Source organism: Lepidochelys kempii, chromosome 9, assembly GCF_965140285.1.
Source record: "Lepidochelys kempii isolate rLepKem1 chromosome 9, rLepKem1.hap1, whole genome shotgun sequence".
NCBI lineage: Eukaryota > Metazoa > Chordata > Testudines > Cheloniidae > Lepidochelys > Lepidochelys kempii.
In genome coordinates this window covers 62,055,940-62,075,609 of record NC_136388.1, presented here as the reverse complement: position 1 = coordinate 62,075,609, position 19,670 = coordinate 62,055,940, and the positions used below count along the sequence as shown (strand labels likewise).

The window sequence follows — 19,670 nt, the reverse complement described above, 5'->3', positions numbered from 1 at the left end:
AGCCTGGTACATATTAATTTCTTTGTTAAATTGCCAAATTTATATAAGCTTGCAGCGTCCAGGGGGCATAAGTAGACACTGCAAGATGGAGGTTCCTAGGGTTGTTTCTGGGCCCAGAGATATTGGCTATTTTAATTGCTTGCAGGTAGCTGGGAGCAGCTTACATGCCAGAGGCTGTGTGTGAACAGCCCAGGAGTGGGGGTTCTCACAGCAGAGCAGGGTAAGGCTGGCTCCCAGAGTCAAGGACTGGAGAGACCTAGCAGACCACCGGTCCAGATAACACCAGAGGGGAACGTCACACCTGTTTATATAGCCCAGACCAAGGTGCTCCTTGATTGCCCAGGCTCTTTTGGCTGTAACTCCAGATTGTCCCTTAAAGGTGTAGTACACCCCACCACAGATACACTGTGGCCTGAATTCCCAAATGTCAGGGCCTGATTTTCAGAGAGGCTGAACCCGCACAACTCCCGTGATTTCAGTTAGACCTCTGAGTCTTGGGCCCTGATGTTTTAGCTGCCTGAATTGAGTCATGCACCAGTTTCGCTAAATTGACTTACGTCCACGTGGGATTCAAGGGATTCCCTCCTGAGTTACAGACCCAGGAGGGCTAATTTTCAAAGGTCTCTGGCAACACTGGCTGTCCAGTCCTGCGCTTGGCTGACAGATTGGCATGCATGCTCATACATGGTAGCTGGGCATTTGGCTGCCCATGTGACTCCTGCAAATGCAGGAGGTGGGTGCCTAGTTTAGATACGATGGCCAAGCTTTTACAATGTGAGTAGTGAGGTGGGGAGCCTAACCTGAGAACTGTAAAAGGAAGACAGTGCTAATACCAGCAGGAGAGCGGGGGGCGAGGGGAGGGTGAGGGATATATATGTATGTGATATATACATGCCATCATGTGCCAGCAATGCCCCTCTGCCATGTACTTTGGCCAAACTGGACAGTCTCTACGTAACAGAATAAATGGACACAAATGAGACGTCAAGAATTATAACATTCAAAAACCAGTCGGAGAACACTTCAATCTCTCTGGTCACTCAATTAGAGACCTAAAAGTGACAATTCTTCAATAAAAAACTTCAAAAACAGACTCCAGCGAGAGACTGCTGAATTGGAATTAATTTGCAAACTGGATACAATTAACTTAGGCTTGAATAGAGACTGGGAGTGGATGGGTCATTACACAAAGTAAAACTATTTCCCCATGTTTATTGCCCCCCCCACACACACACACACTGTTCCTCAGACGCTCTTGTCAACTGCTGGAAATGGCCCACCTTGATTATCACTACAAAAGGTTCCCCCGCCCCACTCACCTGCTGGTATTAGCTCATCTTAAGTGATCACTCTCCTTACAGTGTGTATGGTTTCAGAGTAACAGCCGTGTTAGTCTGTATTCGCAAAAAGAAAAGGAGTACTTGTGGCACCTTAGAGACTAACCAATTTATTTGAGCATGAGCTTTCGTGAGCTACAGCTCACTTCATCGGATGCATACCGTGGAAACTGCAGCAGACTTTATATACACACAGAGAATATGAAACAATACCTCCTCCCACTCCACTGTCCTGCTGGTAATAGCTTATCTAAAGTGATCATCAAGTTGGGCCATTTCCAGCACAAATCCAGGTTTTCTCGCCCTCCACCCCCCCACACAAATTCACTCTCCTGCTGGTGATAGCCCATCCAAAGTGACAACTCTCCACACAATGTGCATGACAATCAAGTTGGGCCATTTCCTGCACAAATCCAGGTTCTCTCACCCCCTCACCTCCCTCCCAAAAACCACACACACAAACTCACTATCCCGCTGGCAATAGCTCATCCAAAGTGACCACTCTCCCCACAATGCGCATGATAATCAAGGTGGGCCACCCCCAGCACAAATCCAGGCCTTCTCACCCCCTACCTCCATACACACACAAACTCACTTTCCTGCTGGCAATAGCTCATCCAAACTGACCACTCTCAAAGTTTAAATCCAAGTTAAACCAGAACATCCGGGGTGGGGGGGGGTAGGAAAAAACAAGGGGAAATAGGCTACCTTGCATAATGACTTAGCCACTCCCAGTCTCTATTTAAGCCTAAATTAATAGTATCCAATTTGCAAATGAATTCCAATTCAGCAGTTTCTCGCTGGAGTCTGGATTTGAAGTTTTTTTGTTTTAAGATAGCGACCTTCATGTCTGTGATTGCGTGACCAGAGAGATGGAAGTGTTCTCCGACTGGTTTATGAATGTTATAATTCTTGACATCTGATTTGTGTCCATTTATTCTTTTACGTAGAGACTGTCCAGTTTGACCAATGTAAATGGCAGAGGGGCATTGCTGGCACATGATGGCATATATCACATTGGTGGATGTGCAGGTGAACGAGCCTCTGATAGTGTGGCTGATGTTATTAGGCCCTGTGATGGTGTCCCCTGAATAGATATGTGGGCACAGTTGGCAACGGGCTTTGTTGCAAGGATAAGTTCCTGGGTTAGTGGTTCTGTTGTGTGGTATGTGGTTGTTGGTGAGTATTTGCTTCAGGTTGCGGGGCTGTCTGTAGGCAAGGACTGGCCTGTCTCCCAAGATTTGTGAGAGTGTTGGGTCATCCTTTAGGATAGGTTGTAGATCCTTAATAATGCATTGGAGGAGTTTTAGTTGGGGGCTGAAGGTGACGGCTAGTGGCGTTCCGTTATTTTCTTTGTTAGGCCTGTCCTGTAGTAGGTGACTTCTGGGAACTCTTCTGGCTCTATCAATCTGTTTCTTCACTTCCGCAGGTGGGTACTGTAGTTGTAAGAAAGTTTGACAGAGATCTTGTAGGTGTTTGTCTCTGTCTGAGGGTTTGGAGCAAATGCGGTTGTATCGCAGAGCTTGGCTGTAGACGATGGATCGTGTGGTGTGGTCAGGGTGAAAGCTGGAGGCATGCAGGTAGGAATAGCGGTCAGTAGGTTGGTATGGTAACACCCATTGTTTCATGTTCTCTGTGTATATAAATCTCCCCACTGTATTTTCCACTGAATGCATCCGATGAAGTGAGCTGTAGCTCACGAAAGCTTATGCTCAAATAAATTTGTTAGTCTCTAAGGTGCCACAGGTACTCCTTTTCTTTTTGGTAAATTCTCTGTAACTTGAAGTCTTTAAACCATGATGTGAGGATTTCGGTAACTCAGTCAGGGGTTATGGGGTCTATTACAGGAGTGGCTGGGTGAAGTTCTGTAGCCTGCGAGGTGCAGGAGGTCAGACTAGATGATCACGATGGTCCCTTCTGGCCTTACAGTCTATGTGTCTGTGAGACTGAAAGGGCCTTCCTGAGTCATTCCCTGCCCCCCCCCCCCACCAGGTTCCAGCAGAGAGCCCCCTGGCCAGGAGCTTATCAAGCTCCATCTTCACACTAGTTAGGTTGTTTGCCCCCACTCCTTCTGCTCGGCAGCTGTTGCAGAATCTCCCTCCTCTGATGGTTAGAAACCTTCTCATCTGCTGGCTATATTTATTCCTGGCCAGTTTATCCCCACTTGTTTTTGTGCCAACTTTGTCCTTTAGCCTCCATAGCTCTTCTCCCCACTTGGTGTTTGCCCCCTGATGTATTTATGGAGCATAATCACATGCCCTCTGAGCCTTCATTTGGCTTGGGTAAACAAGCCTAGCTCTTTCACTCTTCTCTTGTAAGACAGGCCCTCCAAGCCCCTGCTCATCCTCAGAGCCTTCTTTGCACCTCTTCCAGTTCCTTTAAGGCGTCTCTCAAGTTGGACACAGGAAAATGGAGACATTCAGACTCACTGGTCACTTCGGAAACCCTTGAGCTCCCTTTGAAAATGGCCTTCACACTTCATACTGCATTTCTGACTATTATTAATCTCTGCTTGTCCATTCGGGTTGCTCAGAAGATACCTGTGCTGTGCAGCCCTGAGGAAAATGTATCATATTTCCTGGAGGGGAAAGGAATCTGGTGGCTTTTTTCAGTCCTGTAAGTGGGGCTCCAGCTGCCCTAGCTGAAGGCAGCGATGCTGCAGACTAGAGACTGGGGCAGCTCCTCTTCCCAGCTCACATGCCCCTGAAATGTTCTGCCAATGTCCCTTGCCTCTGAGCTGCAGAATCCTGGTTTGGCTAGTCCTGGGCCTCACCTGAACTTGAGACAGGCTGGGGAAGATTTTCCAAAATGCCAGAGGGATTTCAGCTCATTCATCCAACAGAAAGTCAGCAGGACACACTCCTAAATCCCCTGTGGTGCTTCAGAAAATCTGCCTTTATTGATTGCGCCAGAGTACAATAGTTTTGAGGTGTGGCCGAAAGCACGACACAGTTTAGCCTGAGACCTTCAGACTCATGTTGGTTGTCACACTGATCAGAACCCACATTTCTGGGGCACGGCACTATTCCCATCACCCTCTTGGTCTGGCTAAGTCAGCCTTAGTTGAGGCTTGTAAGTTGAAGGGAGGGGGGCAGGTTTCTAAATTCCCTCTTGTTGCCCCCTATCAAACAGGTGATCTGGGTTTCTATACAAACGCTCTCCCAGTTCTCTTCATCCTGCAGGCAGAAGAGGCTTTTCATGTCCCTGATTAGAATTTGGGGTTACTATGGCACTCAGTAGAGCTCTACAAAGAGCTGTGTTTACTCACTGTAATTGCTGCATATTCCTCTACCTCCTGCCAAACTGCATCATCCAATCACAGGCAAAGGCTCAGGAACCACAGGACTGACTTAGGTTTTCTATGCTCCAGTGCAGGCTGGTACTGAGCAAAGAAATCACTAGTGCAGGCAACAAATTGTTGTCTAGCTCTGGGCTTGTCCAGAAAGTCCTGCCACTCTGGAGAGGCTCAGGGGGTTAACACACCAGCCGGAGTCCCCTCTTGGGCTGGGAGAGTAAATCTGTCCGTGGCCAGGAGCACGATGCCTGTGGTGGTCTCGTTCTTACCCCAAGGGAAAATGTGTTCATATCATACAAATGAGTCAGGGTGAACATAGGCTGGCACAGGGGAGGCCAAGCACTGGAATAGCAGGGAGGCTGCAGATCAGGATCCTGGCCACACTGAAATCAATGTGAGCTGTGCTACAGGATTGGATCACACCCCTAGTTCTTATCCTGTCTCTCCCACAGAGTCAATGTACGATCTCAGGCAAGTTGCTATGCCTCTTTGTGCCTCAGTTTCCCCATCTATAAACAAGAAATAATGATAGTGAGCCAGGTGCTTGCCTCACATTTGGAAAGTGCTTTGGAGGTGCACAGTCCCAGCCCTTTAGAATTCCTCTGCATGGGCGGGCAAATTCCAGGGAATATGGAGCTCAGCTGGGGTGCACAGCCTGGCTGCAGGTCAGGCTGAATTTTAAAGGGCCAGGACTGTAAGTATGATCATGGCAATTAGGAAGACATTAGGGGACGGAGAAGCACATTTCTTGCAGCGTTGTGAAAGTCGAGTTGGCTAGATTGGCAAACTCTTCACTGCAGCCTGTGTCTCGGGGGTAGCTTTCTCCAGAAGCCCTACCCAGATGGATCAAGTGACAGGTTGCACTTGTGACACTGGCCACCAGGAGCACTGGATTCACCCCAGCTTCTCCCTGCGGAGCCTAGAAAGCCTGCTGAGGAGTGAATACCTTTGCTTTTGGAAGAGAGCAGATGGCACCAAATGGCGGGCGGACAAGTGGTAAAAATTTCCCAAGAGATGATGCACTGAGCCCACCCAACCACTCTCACCCCACTTCACAGCACACAGGGGAGGCACCCTGTTATATCGTCACTATGTGCTGGACACCACCCCTGCCCCAGCAGTGCTGCTGCCTCCAGCCTGGCTTGTAGTTCCAAGAAAACAGTTTGGCCTAACAGCCAGAGCATTGCACTAGGCATCAGGAGACCTGAACTCTATTTCTGGCTTTGCTGCTGTATGACCTTGGGCAAATCACTTTTCCCTGTGTGTGCCTCAGCTTCTCCATCTGTGAAAGGAGGATAATGATACTGAACTGCTCTGTACAGCACTTTGAGATCTAGGGAAGATTATTATTAAATGGACAAACACATGAATAGATTCCCCAGCCCTCTCACCTCTCCTCTCACATATCCTTGTGCTTTATCACAGGCTAAGGAAACCTTGAGTTACAGTGTAAGCAGCAGGTCACTGGAAGGGAGGTTGCCGCTATCTCCAGACATGCTCCTTGTTGGACTGAGAAGATACCCTGCACCAAACCCAACTCCCTTGGGACCACAGCTGGTTCTTCCACAACCAGGAAAGCAGGAGATGCATCATCCATTGACCATCCCAGCAACATACCAGATTCACTACCCCCCTGTCGGTCTCTGGACAAGGCACTCGGTGGTGATAGGAGATTCTGAGAGGCCTATTTCTTCTTCTCCGGCTATCTAATCAGCTGAGTTCACTCTTACAATCATTACGGCCCTACAGACTGCATGTGCAGTACCTAGAAACACACACCCGCTATCACAGGGGTGCCCAACCGATGCCCAGGAGGCCACCTGTGGCCACTGAGGGTCTAAACTGTGGCCCTTGAAGGTGACTGTGAGGAACACAAAGTGTGTTTGATGATGAACTGAAACTGTGTCCTTGAACTGCCCCCCACCCCCGGGGGGCTTTTAAACTGGCAAGTTTCAATCCGGTTTGTCACCATGAGAAGGGACATGGGGCACCATTTCCCCAACTGGCCCCCCACTTCCCCTCCAGCCCTGAGAGCAGCTCTCCTGGGAGTAAGGCATGTTCATAAAGTCCCAGATCCATAGAGTTTAAGGCCAGACAGGACCATTAGATCATTGAGGCTGACCTGTATAGCACTGGCCTTTCCGTTTCATCCAGTTACTTCTGCCCTTAGCCTAGTGACTCATGTTTGGCTAAAGGATCTTCCAAAACCACATCTGGCTTGATCTGAAGATATCAAGAGATGGAGAATCCAGTACTCTCCTGGGTAGTTTGTCCCAATTGGCAGTCAGTCACCCTCACCGTTACAAATTTGTGCCTTATTTCTCATTTGAATTTGGCTGGAGTCAAGTTCCAGCCACTGGTTCTTGTTCTGCCTTTCTCTTCTGGCTCCACTAAAGTGCTCTTTAGTTCTGCAATTTTTTCTCCCGCCAAGGAACTTATACACTGTAATCAAGGCCCCTCTTGACCTTCATTTTGATAAGCTAACCAGATTGAAGTTTAGTTTCTCCCTGCAAGACATTTTCTCCAGCCCTGAAATAATTTCTGTGGTTCTTCTCTGAGCCCTCTCCAATTTTTCAACATCCTTTTGAACCTCCCTCCTCCCCTGTTTATACATCCAAGGATCTCATTAGCCCTTTTCATGCTGAGCAGTTGCTGTGACTTCCCTCCTGTAGCTACTTAGTGGCACCCCCACGGGGTGCCTGCTGCCTCACAGCAGAGGGATGACAAAGCTGCTCTGGCTGGTCCATTGTCTGTTTCACTGGCTGGCTGTGGGAGCCCCAGATAGGGCATGGGTTGGAGCTCGACTGGCTATGCCTGCAGCTAGGGAAACAGTGAAAGTGTTGATTGTGGCCCCTTGACATTTCTGAGATAATACGTTTGTCCCTCAGGGTGGGAAGGTCAGACATGACTGCTCTGGAGCTGCATTTCCAGCATAATGACTATAACTGTAGCGAATGATGTAACCCTGATAGAAAAGCAATTGATAGAAACCTAAGCACTGGAACACATGGAAAGAACTAGTTATGGTAATGTACATAAATGTGTCCATTACTATACTTAGAGGGGGTTGTTGACTTTGTAAATGGCTCCATTTTGTCATGCGGCAACCTTAATTTTAAATCAACAAAGATTTTGTCAGGAATTACCAAGCTTTTTTTTTTTTTTTAAGAAATGATAAAAAGTGAGCTGTAGCTCACGAAAGCTTATGCTCAAATAAATTAGTTAGTCTCTAAGGTGCCACAAGTCCTCCTTTTCTTTTTGCGGATACAGACTAACACGGCTGTTACTCTGAAACCTGCATTAATAATGTCAATCTCCTTCATCCACATACATGCCAACAGAGGTTTATATGCTGAAAAGAGAGAGCAGAGCATTCAAAGTTATATGCATAGGTCTTTAGCACTAAAATATTTATACATCTATAGGTACTTGATTGAAAGCCCATTGCAGTGAATAGAGTTCATGGAAGATAGGTCCATCAATGGCTATTAGCCAAGACGTTCAAGGACACCACACCATGCTCTGGGTGTCCCTAAACCTGTCACTGCCAGAAGTTGAGACTGGATGACGGGGATTTATCACTCAATAATTGCTCTGTTCTGTTCATTCCTTCCAAAGCATCAGGCCCCGGCCACTGTCAGAAGACAAGATACTAGGCTAGACGGACCTTTGGTCTGACCCCATATGGCCATTCTTATGTTCTCATAGTCGTTCCATTTATATCAATGGGCTTTGCATCAGGCCCTTAACGCATAAGGTTTTCTATAGTGCCAAAATGCCAGGAGTTTGTAGAACAGCTTTATGGCCTGGTCACATAGCATTTTCTATGGCACCAGGCTCCCAAAAACTCACACTGAGGAGCTCCCTACATGTACATATCCAGGTGCAACGGAGGAACTTTCGTCTCCTGCAGACACCTAAGATCCGCAGAGGAGGAACTGCTACTGAGCCTCTAAGAGGAGGATGATAGCATGATAGATCCTTGTGGCCTGGGGCAAGCTTCAATCCGGTCTGTCACCATGGAAAGGGAGAAGGGGAACCACTTCCCACCCAGAGGTGCCTGCCCAGTATGTAGCGGGATTGCAAAGCCCTACATATCCTTTGGGATGTGAGGTGCTGCAGCAATTACTATGATAACACCCAGCAAGCAGACAGAGAGGCAAGCAAGCATTAGAAGACTGAGAACAAGTATGAATGTCTAGCACCGCCTCCCCTGAAGCTCCTACCACTACCTCCCTCAAGCTGTATCTGACCCACTGCCACCTCCCCTCTTAGAGCCCAAACCCATCTCCAGCCTCCTACTCCCTGCCTGCAAGCTCTCTGCCACCAGCTCTAGCTCCCTGCTTGCTTCTCTCCTCCCCTGGCCTTGACCTGTCTCCCTTCACTGGTTTCTGGGCTGAGGGAGGAGTTGGGATCTGGTGGGGGAGGCAGGGGAGGTTAGGAGAGGCCAGGTAGGGTGTGCCTGGGATTGCATCCCAACCCTGCCTTGCTGTGCTCAGAGATCTTCCTACCACAGTGCCCCCTCTGGCTGCCCTAAAATTCAGGACATCGCCCACTTCCCAGGTATGTCTCTATGTTTTAAATCTCATGACCAAGTTCAGAAGGGGATCCTGCTGCCATGAGCAGAGCTCTCCCTGGAGACCAGCACCACGGAGGACGCCCTGGGGCGCAAGACAGATGAGGGGAAGGGGATTGGATTGTCCCTTGCCCTGAAGAGCAGTACCATGTGGGGGGAGAGGTGGAAGGAGCGAGGAAGGGAGGGGGAAGGGAGGTGCTGGCTTAGGAAAATAACCCTTTGATTGTTATTTTTTTTCGTAGTCACCCAATTAAAATGACTGGCCCCTCCTGTGGAAGTTGGATCTCTAGCTGCCCTTAGTCCTCAAGTGGCAAACACCTCCCCTGCTTGTCATGACAGGAGCCTTCCCAGCAAAATATCTGAGCTCCATGTCCACACTCTCCCCTCCACTCGTAGGCTAGGAAGGCATCATTCTGGGTCTGTCTGCATCAAGTGTGCATTAGTCTTTATCACCAGGCTGCTTTCCACCTTGCACAGGTCACGCTCTAATGGGGAAAGGCTCACCTTGCAATTATTAAAGCTTCCTGTGCTCATTATGTTCCCATTAGCCAATGAGACAACAGTACTAACAAGGGGTGAGCATGGGTATTTGTATCTGAGTTCTTTACATGCTGTGTTAACGGCTCAGGGAGTCGTTGAGGGAGATGGGGTTCAAAATAACAAGAGATAATAATACTACCTCGATCTTTTCCTCAGTAGATCTCAAAATACTTTATAAAGGAAGTCAATATCATTGACCCCATTTTACACCAATGGGGAAACTGAGGCACAGAGTGGTGACGTGGCTTTCCCAAGGCTACCCAGCAAAACAATGGCAGAGCTGGGAATAGAATCTAGTTTGAACCAATAAAGGCACAGATTTTTAACAGCAAGAGTAATGAACCAATGGGATACCATACCAAGGGAGAACAGAGCTGGTCAGAAAACTTTTTTCCATTGACACTGAAGTCTTTCACAGAAACATATCAGTGTCAAAAAATATTTAGTCAGGAAGATATCTCAGGTTCAGGATGGAATTACAGGTCAAAACAAGAGAGAAAGATCCACTCCAGAATAGCCTGGTGCTTAGGGCTCTCACCTGGGATATGGGAGATCCAAGAACTTGAACTTCTCACATCTAAGATGAGTACCCTAACCGCTATTGGTGGGTAGAGCTCTCTTTCTCTCTCGTTTTTGGCAAAACATTTCAAAAGGTCTCAGTTTTGGTGTGCATCAGCATGAAAACAAATGTCAAAACTTCATAATTTTACACAAAGTGGACCTGCTGTTTCCCAGCTCGCTTGAGTGGTGGCTGTTTTAAAATCAAGATTGGAGGTTTTTCTAAAATATCTGCTCTAGTTCAAACAGGAATTAATATAGAGAAGGCCCATGGCCTATGCTATGCAACAAGTCAGTCTATATGATTGCAGACATGGTCCCTTCTGGCTGTATACTCTATGAAGCCAGGTCTCCAAGGCTCTGTTAACATACTGCCTTCCTATGAAGCTATGTCCTTCGGCTGGTATTTCACTTCCTGGCTGCTGGAACTATCAGGAGACCAGAATTCATTTTGCTTTGGCTCCAAAAGATCTCCCTTATTGGGCAGGGGAGCAGAAAGCTCGTGAAAAATGTAAGCAAACATGTCTAGATGAGTTTTTCCAGGTTCCTCTGAAACAGCAGTGTTTGCCAGGCCATCCACTAAATATTTAAAACACTGCACTGAAATGCAGGCACAAACCCTGTTAAAGAGGAACTGTCAATAAAACATTCATTCTGTGTTGTTTTTTTAAATTACCTTTTGTCTCTGTGTCTTTTCTCCTTAGGTGATGAATACTGAAAGCATCTTCACATCTTACTTTCATCGTTTACTTTGCTATTTTGTCTTTGCACTTTGCTGAGCGTGGCCCACTGAATTTGCTCACTAAGAATTTAATGAAGGATGAGAATGTTGCAATGGATTTTCTGAGTTCAGCTCTGGAATTTAACATAGAGCTACTTCCTTTCTGTAGTATCATTCAAAAAGCCTATAGAAAGGATCCCATTCTGTGTTACATCCTATCGGCTTGTAGAGTCGTTTTTAACAACCTTATGGGTTTTCAAACGTGCCCATCTCCTGTTGAAAGTCTCACTCTTCATCCCCATGAAATTCTGTGGGAAGTCTACAGAAGGGTTAGATTAGCCAGTTCCACCTTATGGTTCTCTGCACTAGTAAGATTCCACTGTTTGAAATAAAATATTTTTAGTGGAGCAGTTTCTCCATTGGAAAATGCTGCTTTCTTGAAATCAAAATGTTTCATGGGGACTTGTCAATTCTGAGGAAATTTTTGACATAAAAGTTGCAAAATGATTCCAAATGGAGTCTTTTATTTTGTTTTTACATTCTCACTTGGTCTTGTATGTTGTAATATTAATTTTATATGACACATATCCAATCGTTTCACCCTTGTTAAAACGTTTCATTTTAATGTGGTCATTTCAATGCTTCCAGACTGAAATATTTTGGAATATGCTTTCCATGAAAAATTTGGAGATTTTGACTTTTCATACCAGTGGGGGGACAAAAACAAACACCACACATGTTAGTATTTCCCACGGGATGAAAATTCTGTTTTCTGATCAACTCCAGTCACCAGTGCTCTAGAAGAATGTTTAAATATTACAAAAGCAAACAAACATGGACATATCTCTATTAATTTAGATCTTGTGCCCTCCACCCCTGCACTTGGCCTCATCCCTCCCTTCCCTGCACCACACACAAACCCTTTTGATTCTGAGATTTAAAAAAAAAAAAAAACAGAGCTTAAAAGTAGATAACTGTGTTCGCCTCAGCACAATTCTGGACTCATGAAGCACTCACCATTTTAAAAACAATTCTCATAGCTCCCCTTCTTCAACGAGTTTTCAGGATGGAGAAGATTTTGCTGTTATTTTTACCCCAAATCCCTACTCTTGCTTTTTTTTCTTCTTTCTAGAACATTTCACAGCCCCCTCCCCCTTAAGAAAGTACTAGGAGTCCACCCACATCTGCACCCACACCAGTATCCATGTAGTGTGATTATCTCACCCATACACCACACACATTGAACTAGCAGCAGTGGCTCTGAATAGCAGGGTGGACTGCAGGTCTGGTGTCTTGGCAGAGCTGTGTGGGAGCCCAGGACTGGATTAGCAAGGAGCAGGGGCTGTGGATCAGGATTGAGGGACAGTGGTAGAGCTGTCTGGGGAAAGCCAGGTCTGGAATCGCAGGGACTGAACCTCAGGACTGAGGTGCTTTGCCAGAGCCGTGTGAGGACTGCAATCACAGGGGGTGCTTCAGGCATAAAGCACACTGGCAGAAGCTTTCACAGTGCCTGCCTGCACAATGAAGTTGGATCCATAGCCTGTTTGCTGGCAATCAATGGGAGAATTTCCATTGACTGAATGCCTCAGTCCAGAGCCATTGGTATCTCTCTCATGAGCAGTAACACTCATTCCTAGTAATAATTTAACAAGTGCAGTTGCAGAGAGAGGGAGGTTCAAAGAGGAGGAGAATGGGGCTGGAGCAAAACACAAGGGAAGCGGCCAGGTAGGAAGGGAACTCTCTAATTGCGGAGATCTTCAATATCTGCATTCAAAGGAGAGAAAAAAATGCTCCAGAAAACAGACCCCTACCCCCATCAAATGCCTTTTGCGTGGCTGATTCTTTTACTCTAAGATCCTTGCACTCTAGACACGAATCATTTCCGGCTCCATGTGCTTTCAGTCAAAAAGGGGCACCAGCTTTTTTGCCTTTCATCTCAGCCCATTAACACAAAAGCAGGTCTTTTTTGTTCCTTTATTACATGTGGCCCAGGCATGGTAAAGCAGCAGCCAGCCAGCCTCAGGCCCGTGAACAGAGAGTGGAGCGCCACAATTAGAAAGAGACCTAGCAAGAGGTTGCTAATGAAGTGGCAAAGATTTTTTTCCCCCTCCTTTTTAGCTAAGATTCTCTTTAATCTATAAATATATAGTTGTAGCTGTGGGCAAACCAGAATATCATTCCCTGTAGCAATCAAAGCCGGTCCTCCTGGAGTCTGATTACCTTCTTCCTACTCTAAGTGACGGAACGATGAAAGTAAATTTGACACTGATATCAAACTGTCCTAAAGGTCTATTATACACCCTGTTGTGTGAAACTACCAGAAAGGTCTTCCCCCCACCCCTGTCCTACCCAGGTATATACACAGGAGCGTGTGTCTCTCTCTATTAGCCCATATCAAAGAATCAAGAAGCATCTCAGTTACGGTAGCGTAAATGTTTTGAATCCAGAGCTGTAAACATGTGTGGCATGTCTCTGTCTCTCTAACCTTTCCAAGCACTGGCAGTCTAAATGCTAAGCTGCTTACATAGGCTATTGGCAATATATCTACAGTATCAGGATCTCTTTCCCCTTTGCTCCCTCTACCAGCCATAACATGGAACTTGTATTCCCCTTGCACGAGTCACCCAGCAAATCAGGTATAGCATACACAGCACGTTCCCTGGGTATACACATTGTGAGGCTGGGAATCGGTTCTGATTACAACCTGGCTGCAGCTCTGCTCAGTGTCTCTTCACTCGTTAACTCTGGTGAGCTTATCCAGCAGCAAAAATCCCCGAGCAGTTTGCCCCCAACACAAAGATATTTGTTCCCCCCACACACCCCGTACAAGAACAGCCAAGTCCAGGATCCAGGGAGGGTTGGGAGCTACTGTTGGAAGTTGGAGAGAAGGGGGTTGGTGTTATTCAGTAACCAGTACAAGAGGAAGTCAGAGAGGGTTCAACTTGGAAAAACAAATGTAAAGGAAGGAGGAAAAATACCAAGGTTCAAGGGTCTGATGTCTAAATTCTACAGAAAACAGCCAGCACAGCAGGTGGGGAGGGAGAGTTGGCATTTGGTGTTTGTTTTTTGGTAAGTGTCACTCACGGTAGAAAACATATTCGGTGTAAGAGGTCCAGATCTTGTCGTCTGTCTGGTCATGGGCAAAGGCGCAGGTGCCCGTGGAGTTGCATGCCACCATGTGGAAGCCGGCATTGGCCAGTTTGTCAAAGGCTTGCTCCAGGAAGGTGAATTTGAGGTAGTACCTGGAGGTGTATCTCTCCGGGGGCCGGTCAGGGTCCCTGCTCTCGTTCAAGGTGTCCCCAAAGACTTCTTTGGCGAGCGAGGTCTTGCCGCACACCATGATCCGCGCCACCCTGCGGAACTTGGCATCCGTCTGACTGTCTCTGCCCAGAGTGTAGGTGCCCCGGTAGCCGATGGTGATGAAGCCTGACCTTCGGATGTCTGGGCCAGCACCGCCCCCGCTGGAGGCAAAGGAGCCCCCAGGGGCATTAGTCAGGGCGGCGCTGGCAGAGGCAAGGTTGCGGGCCATGTCCGCATTGGGCGACAGCTCCTCTGGGTCACTTTGGCACGGGTCATCCCCGATGGAGTTCTGCTTGCTGAGCTTTGGAGACAGCATCTTGACCAGCTCTGGTAGCTTGAAGTACTCGGCTTCCCGCTGCAGGCGGTTCCTCTCCGGGAAGTGGTCAGGCAGCACCAGCTGCTGGTCCCTCATGTAATCCAGGATGTAGCGGAAGAGGAAACCATCCCGGTCCACGAAGAAGCGGCCCTTGCTGTCCCGGGCCAAGGAGTGGATGTTCTTCTGGGTGAACATTTCCCAAAGCAGCGAGCCAGGCACACTGACCAGGGTGAGGTGGCGTGTGATGTAGACCTGCCCACCCACATTAAGCTCAATGATCTCTGGGAAAGGGAATTCATCGCTGGGTTTGGCACAGCTCGCATTGTCCACCAAGGCCATGGTGAGCCACCTCCTCCTTCCCACCTGCAAAAGCAAGCAACAGTCCACAGTGATGTTAAACTCACCAGGCAATGCAACACAGTTCTCTTATCAACACCAAGGCCTGCATGGGGCTGGGCCTGCAGACCTCACCCAGCTGAGATACTTCAATGGGGTACCTCAGATGATTAAGCACTGCAGGATCAGGAACATGCTTAAGGTCCTGGCTGCCTGAGATTCCACCTCTCTTCCCTTTGCCTCTGGGACCCTGAGGTCAGCGGGGCAATTTACTACAGTCCCTGGATCACAGCATCTGTGGCACGATAGGTGGGACATCATTACTGAGGGTATCCTGGTCTCTAGACTTGGCTTCCCTTCCATGGTCTGACAGGTTAGGGGGCCCAACCTGTTGACCTTCAGGACATATTCTAAGTCCATCTAGTTCCTCCAGCTGTTACCTGGAGGGTTATTGCAGTTTACTCCATGGGCGGGAAGTTTAGCATTTTTGCTGACATTAGTCAATTAAATTCTGTATTGTTTAAATAACAGGAACAATAGGAGTTGCCACACGCTGCATCTGATCTATGGCCCATCTGGCCCAGCACCGGGCAGTGGAAAATGCCAGCTGCTTCAGAGGAAGCAGTAAAACACCCATAAGGGGGCAATACTATACCCATGGGGTAGGGTTCCACACAACTCCAGGCAGTGAATGGTTGATTTGCGCCCTAACGCAGGAGGGCTGGTGGTGTTCCTCACAGATATTTATCCCAGGCAGTGTAACTGCTGCTGATGTGTCTTGGGCTCGTAGAAATAGCCAGTCCTTTTGGACTCCTCATTCTGCTCTGGGCACAAAGAGGGTGTGATGGAGACATGATGACCAAATTCAGACTGGGTAGAAGATGGCACAACTCCACTGAAGTTCCTGGAGCACCAACTCCCCCCAGCTCTGAATTTAGCCTTAGGAATCTAAACACATTCTAAAGCCCAAAACATGCTAAAGCTGTAAAGGTTTAAGTGGGTTTCCATATCAAACTGGATGCCTTTTTTTAAAGGTCCTGACACCAAAACCCAGCATCCAAATACCCTGGAACGTTCCGGGGGGGGGGGGGGGGGGGGGGATTGTTTGAAATCTAAGTCTAGACTGAACTTTACCAACATACCTTAGAGATCTAATGATCAGTTCTGGCTGAACTATGCTCATTACATGAGCTTGTGGGGAGCACAACCTTTGTGCCTCTCTATATTCTGGGACTGGCCTTAGGCTCTGCCCAGGCCCTGGGGTAAATTAAGAGCAGCCTCAGGGATGCTCTAACCAACGGCAGGCTGCTCATAAGTCCGAAAGAGCCATTGTGGCAGTCAAGAATAGCCATAGCTCAGCAGCACTCTAGCAGTGTGCTGCAAGGGGGTGTGACATAAAGCTGTCACTCAGGCCTTATGGCACCCATGGAATTACCCTGTGTTGGGTATAATCCCCAGTGGCTAATTCTGCTGTCTGAATGTCCCCAAGAGTGCTGCAAAAGGATCATAACGCAATAGACAGTTGGATCCCCCCTCTCTGAAATGATCCAAAGCAAACCCTTAGCTCTCTGGACCCCCTCCCTTTGGGAATCCAAATCAAACTCTGAGATTGGCAGCATGCTCCACCTCTAATTGTTTTCTAACAAAATTATGCCAAAAAATTGTTTAAAGTTCCTTTGGCTCCTCCAGAGTGCAGAGCCCAGAGCCACAGCCCCTAGCCTGCTCTCCAGTGGGTAATGGGACCTCTGCAATGACACCTAGCTACGGTGAGAAAGGTGACCAAGTAAAAACAACTGGCCGCCTTTTACTTTCCAGATCTGCGCCCTTTGTGACTTTGAGTGACAGCGGCTGACTTTACTAATACCACAAGTTACTCCTCTTAGCCCCGCACAGCCGATGGAGTTACGAGAGAGTAAGCAGGAGTCCGCCTCGCATTTCATTCAGCAACAAAAACAAACCCTGCCAGCAGAGTGCCAATTACAGACTCTTTATTACAGGCGATGGCAGCACCGGCAGAAGGAGCACAGCCGGATTCCTACCGCACAGCTGGAGCTTGCAGCAACGGCATGCCAAAATAATACGCTTCTGATCTGTAAAGTGAGCACATTTGCTATGGAAGTTACAGAGACTTTAGGGGCCGAATCCTGCTCTCAGCCCCGTGTAAATCCCGTACACTAGGGAGGCAATGGAGCACCTCCGCATTAATACGGCTGTGATAGGAAGCAGAGTGTGGCCCTTTTTATAGTCACTTCACTGATTGCAACCACACTGTAACAGTTGGATCCCAAGCTCCCTGAACTCAATGGCGCTGCACTGATTTACACCAGATGAGGGTTTGGCCCCCACTGACTTCAAGGGGTTTAGGAGCAAACCTTAAGAGAATGCTTTTCAATTAGAAGCTGCCAGCCAAGTACAAAATCCAGAGCATCGCAGCCCCATTTCCAGGATCCAGATGTCTGGAAAACAGGGGAAGAGGTAAAAAAAAAAAAAAAAAGCTCCTTTAGCCACAAGTGAGAATTCCCTTTAACAGCTGCCTTCCTCCACCGGCAGGCTTCTAGCCCCGGCCAGGTCACTCCAGTCCCTCTTTTTGCCAGGGAGGGAGGGAGGAGAGCATTAGTTAATGCCTTTACCAGTTTGTGCAATGCACACATCTCCGGATAGGAACGCATGCACTGCTGGAATCTATGGCATCTTTCCCTTCCCCCATGAGAACACTTCCAAACACTCTGCCCTGGGCCCTATCCTGCTCCCACTCAACTCAACAGCAAAATCTTCTCCTGAGCAGGATCAGGTCCGCTGCTCCGGTGCCGGCCAGCAGCAATACAGACATAACAAGTAATAACCACCCACTTCAAAGACTGGTGCTAAGATCCCTGCTCCGGTGAGGCTGGCTGCAACTCAGCCCCGTCCAGGCGACCCTGTCCTGAGCCCCACGCTCCCCTGCCACAAGGGCAGCAGAGGAGGTGATGCCCCGGAGAAGTTGGGACAACGCTGCTTCTGACAACCAGGCTCTGCTCATTGGCGGAACGTTTCCCTTTACACTGATGCAAAGTAACTTCGGTGCCGTGGAGTGTGAAAGACCCTGATTAGCGAGGACGTGCGGTCCCAGCTCGGGGTCTTTTTATAAAGCAGCTGGCTGCCAGGCCTTTCAATTATTTAATAAGTATTTTTAAGGCGATCAGGCGGCTTACAAATGACCAATTAGGCTAATTGGGGAGCGATTCTGTGCTAAAGCAATACTCTCCCTCTATTTGTGGGACAGATACCTAGATAGATAAATTGCTTTGTTTGTGCCTGGGCTCGCCAGGGCTGAGCCCCAGCACCTTTGGGCTTAATGGTAGTTCATAGCCCGGACAGCTCTGGGTTCGGTAGTTCAGAACCCTGGCAGCTCTGGGCTTGGCAGTTCATAGCCCCGGCACCTCTGGGCCTGGCAGTTCATAGCCTGGACAGCTCTGGGCTCGGCAGTTCAGAACCCTGGCAGCTCTGGGCTTGGCAGTTCATAGCCCCGGCACCTCTGGGCTTGCTGCATCAGTTATGAAAGTAAAAAAAATTGCTTGAGCCCCGGCACCTAATTGCTTGAGCCTGGCACCTCTTTCATTACAAATTAAGCTTGGGATAGAGAGACGGTCATGCATTACAAATGACAATATAGAACTTGATCCCCACCTTTCCAGCTGCTCCCTTTCAAAGCGACAGTGGCCAAGGACCCAGACAAAGCTGGCAAAGGAGGCAAAGGGCAGAAGCAATGACAATGTCTTCGGGCTCTTTGGTGTTTCTCCCGTTATGTGGCTTTCATTCCTCCGGGGACAGACAATCCTTCCTTGCCAGCAGGTCCCTCAAGCGAGCCTAAAACAGCAGCCTTGGTCTGCCCTCCAAAAAATGACCATCCATTCCCAGGTGAGAGAGACAAGAGGAAAGCCACCCACGCGCACACAAAACCGGCGTGCCAGAGGAAAGGGCAACCTGCCGCCTTCAAATCGCCAGCCCCTGGGGGTGCTGTACATCAACATCCACTGGCAAGCTGTCCTCGAAATGAAACCAGCGAGCGCCTTCCTCTCTGACTACAGCAGCTACTTAGCATTAGGGAAGCAATGCTCTCAAAAGGGAAGGCAGAGAGATTAGGAGATCAGTTACCTTTTAATCTTTCACTGTAGCCAGTGCAGTATGCCCTCCTAGTGCCTCTGTATTGTGGCTGCCCTCCCCTGCTCCAAGCCTCTCTTCTTCCCTGTCCTGCTCTCTCTCTCACACTGCTTACCTTTTTATTGCTGGGAAGCTGAGCGAACCCTTCTCCTCCCCTTTTACGACACACTCACTCGCTTCACTCCCTGCCAGCATATTGCAAGAGCTGCATCCTGTACAGCTAGAGAGAGTGGGAGGAAGGGCAGCACGTGCAGTGTTATTCACTCTCTTTGCTACTTTTATTTCCCGCAGGAACTGGGATGGACAAACTCTTGGCGCTTGGACGATGCAGGGCCACTAGATTCCAGCAGACCCTTTAAGATGCAGGATTTTCTATTACTGAGCAATTTCGTGTAGCAGGACAATACACAATAGGACAGCTCTAGCTACAGTGGTTACACTCTAGCCCTCACCAGGCAACCCAGGGGAATACAATCCCCATTCAGGGCAGATGAGGTTTTTCAGGCACCCCACATCTGTCCCAGGGGACGTGCTGTTGGCAAGAGAAGAAA

General features: G+C 48.3%; 1 protein-coding gene across 3 annotated transcripts; it reads right to left on the bottom strand.

The window, feature by feature from the left end:
- Positions 1-7,214: 7,214 nt before the first annotated feature.
- LOC140917569 (BTB/POZ domain-containing protein KCTD12) lies at positions 7,215-19,309 on the bottom strand. Of its 3 annotated transcripts, none has more exons than XM_073360686.2 (2): positions 19,235-19,309; positions 7,215-15,006 (listed from the first exon to the last, which is right to left on the bottom strand). In XM_073360686.2, exon 2 carries the CDS (start codon positions 14,980-14,982, stop codon positions 14,104-14,106), a length of 879 nt encoding a protein of 292 aa, XP_073216787.1. In that variant the 5' UTR covers positions 14,983-15,006; positions 19,235-19,309; the 3' UTR covers positions 7,215-14,103. The 3 variants fall into 3 exon arrangements, with proteins under 3 accessions (XP_073216787.1, XP_073216786.1, XP_073216785.1); XM_073360685.2 differs by lacking the exon at positions 19,235-19,309 and adding an exon at positions 18,646-19,224; XM_073360684.2 differs by lacking the exon at positions 19,235-19,309 and adding an exon at positions 19,114-19,224.
- Between the last annotated feature and the right edge of the window lie 361 nt (positions 19,310-19,670).

Bases quoted from the DNA above. Each gene is read 5' to 3' on its own strand.
- LOC140917569 (XM_073360686.2), bottom strand. From the start codon at position 14,982: ATGGCCTTGGTGGACAATGCGAGCTGTGCCAAACCCAGCGATGAATTC.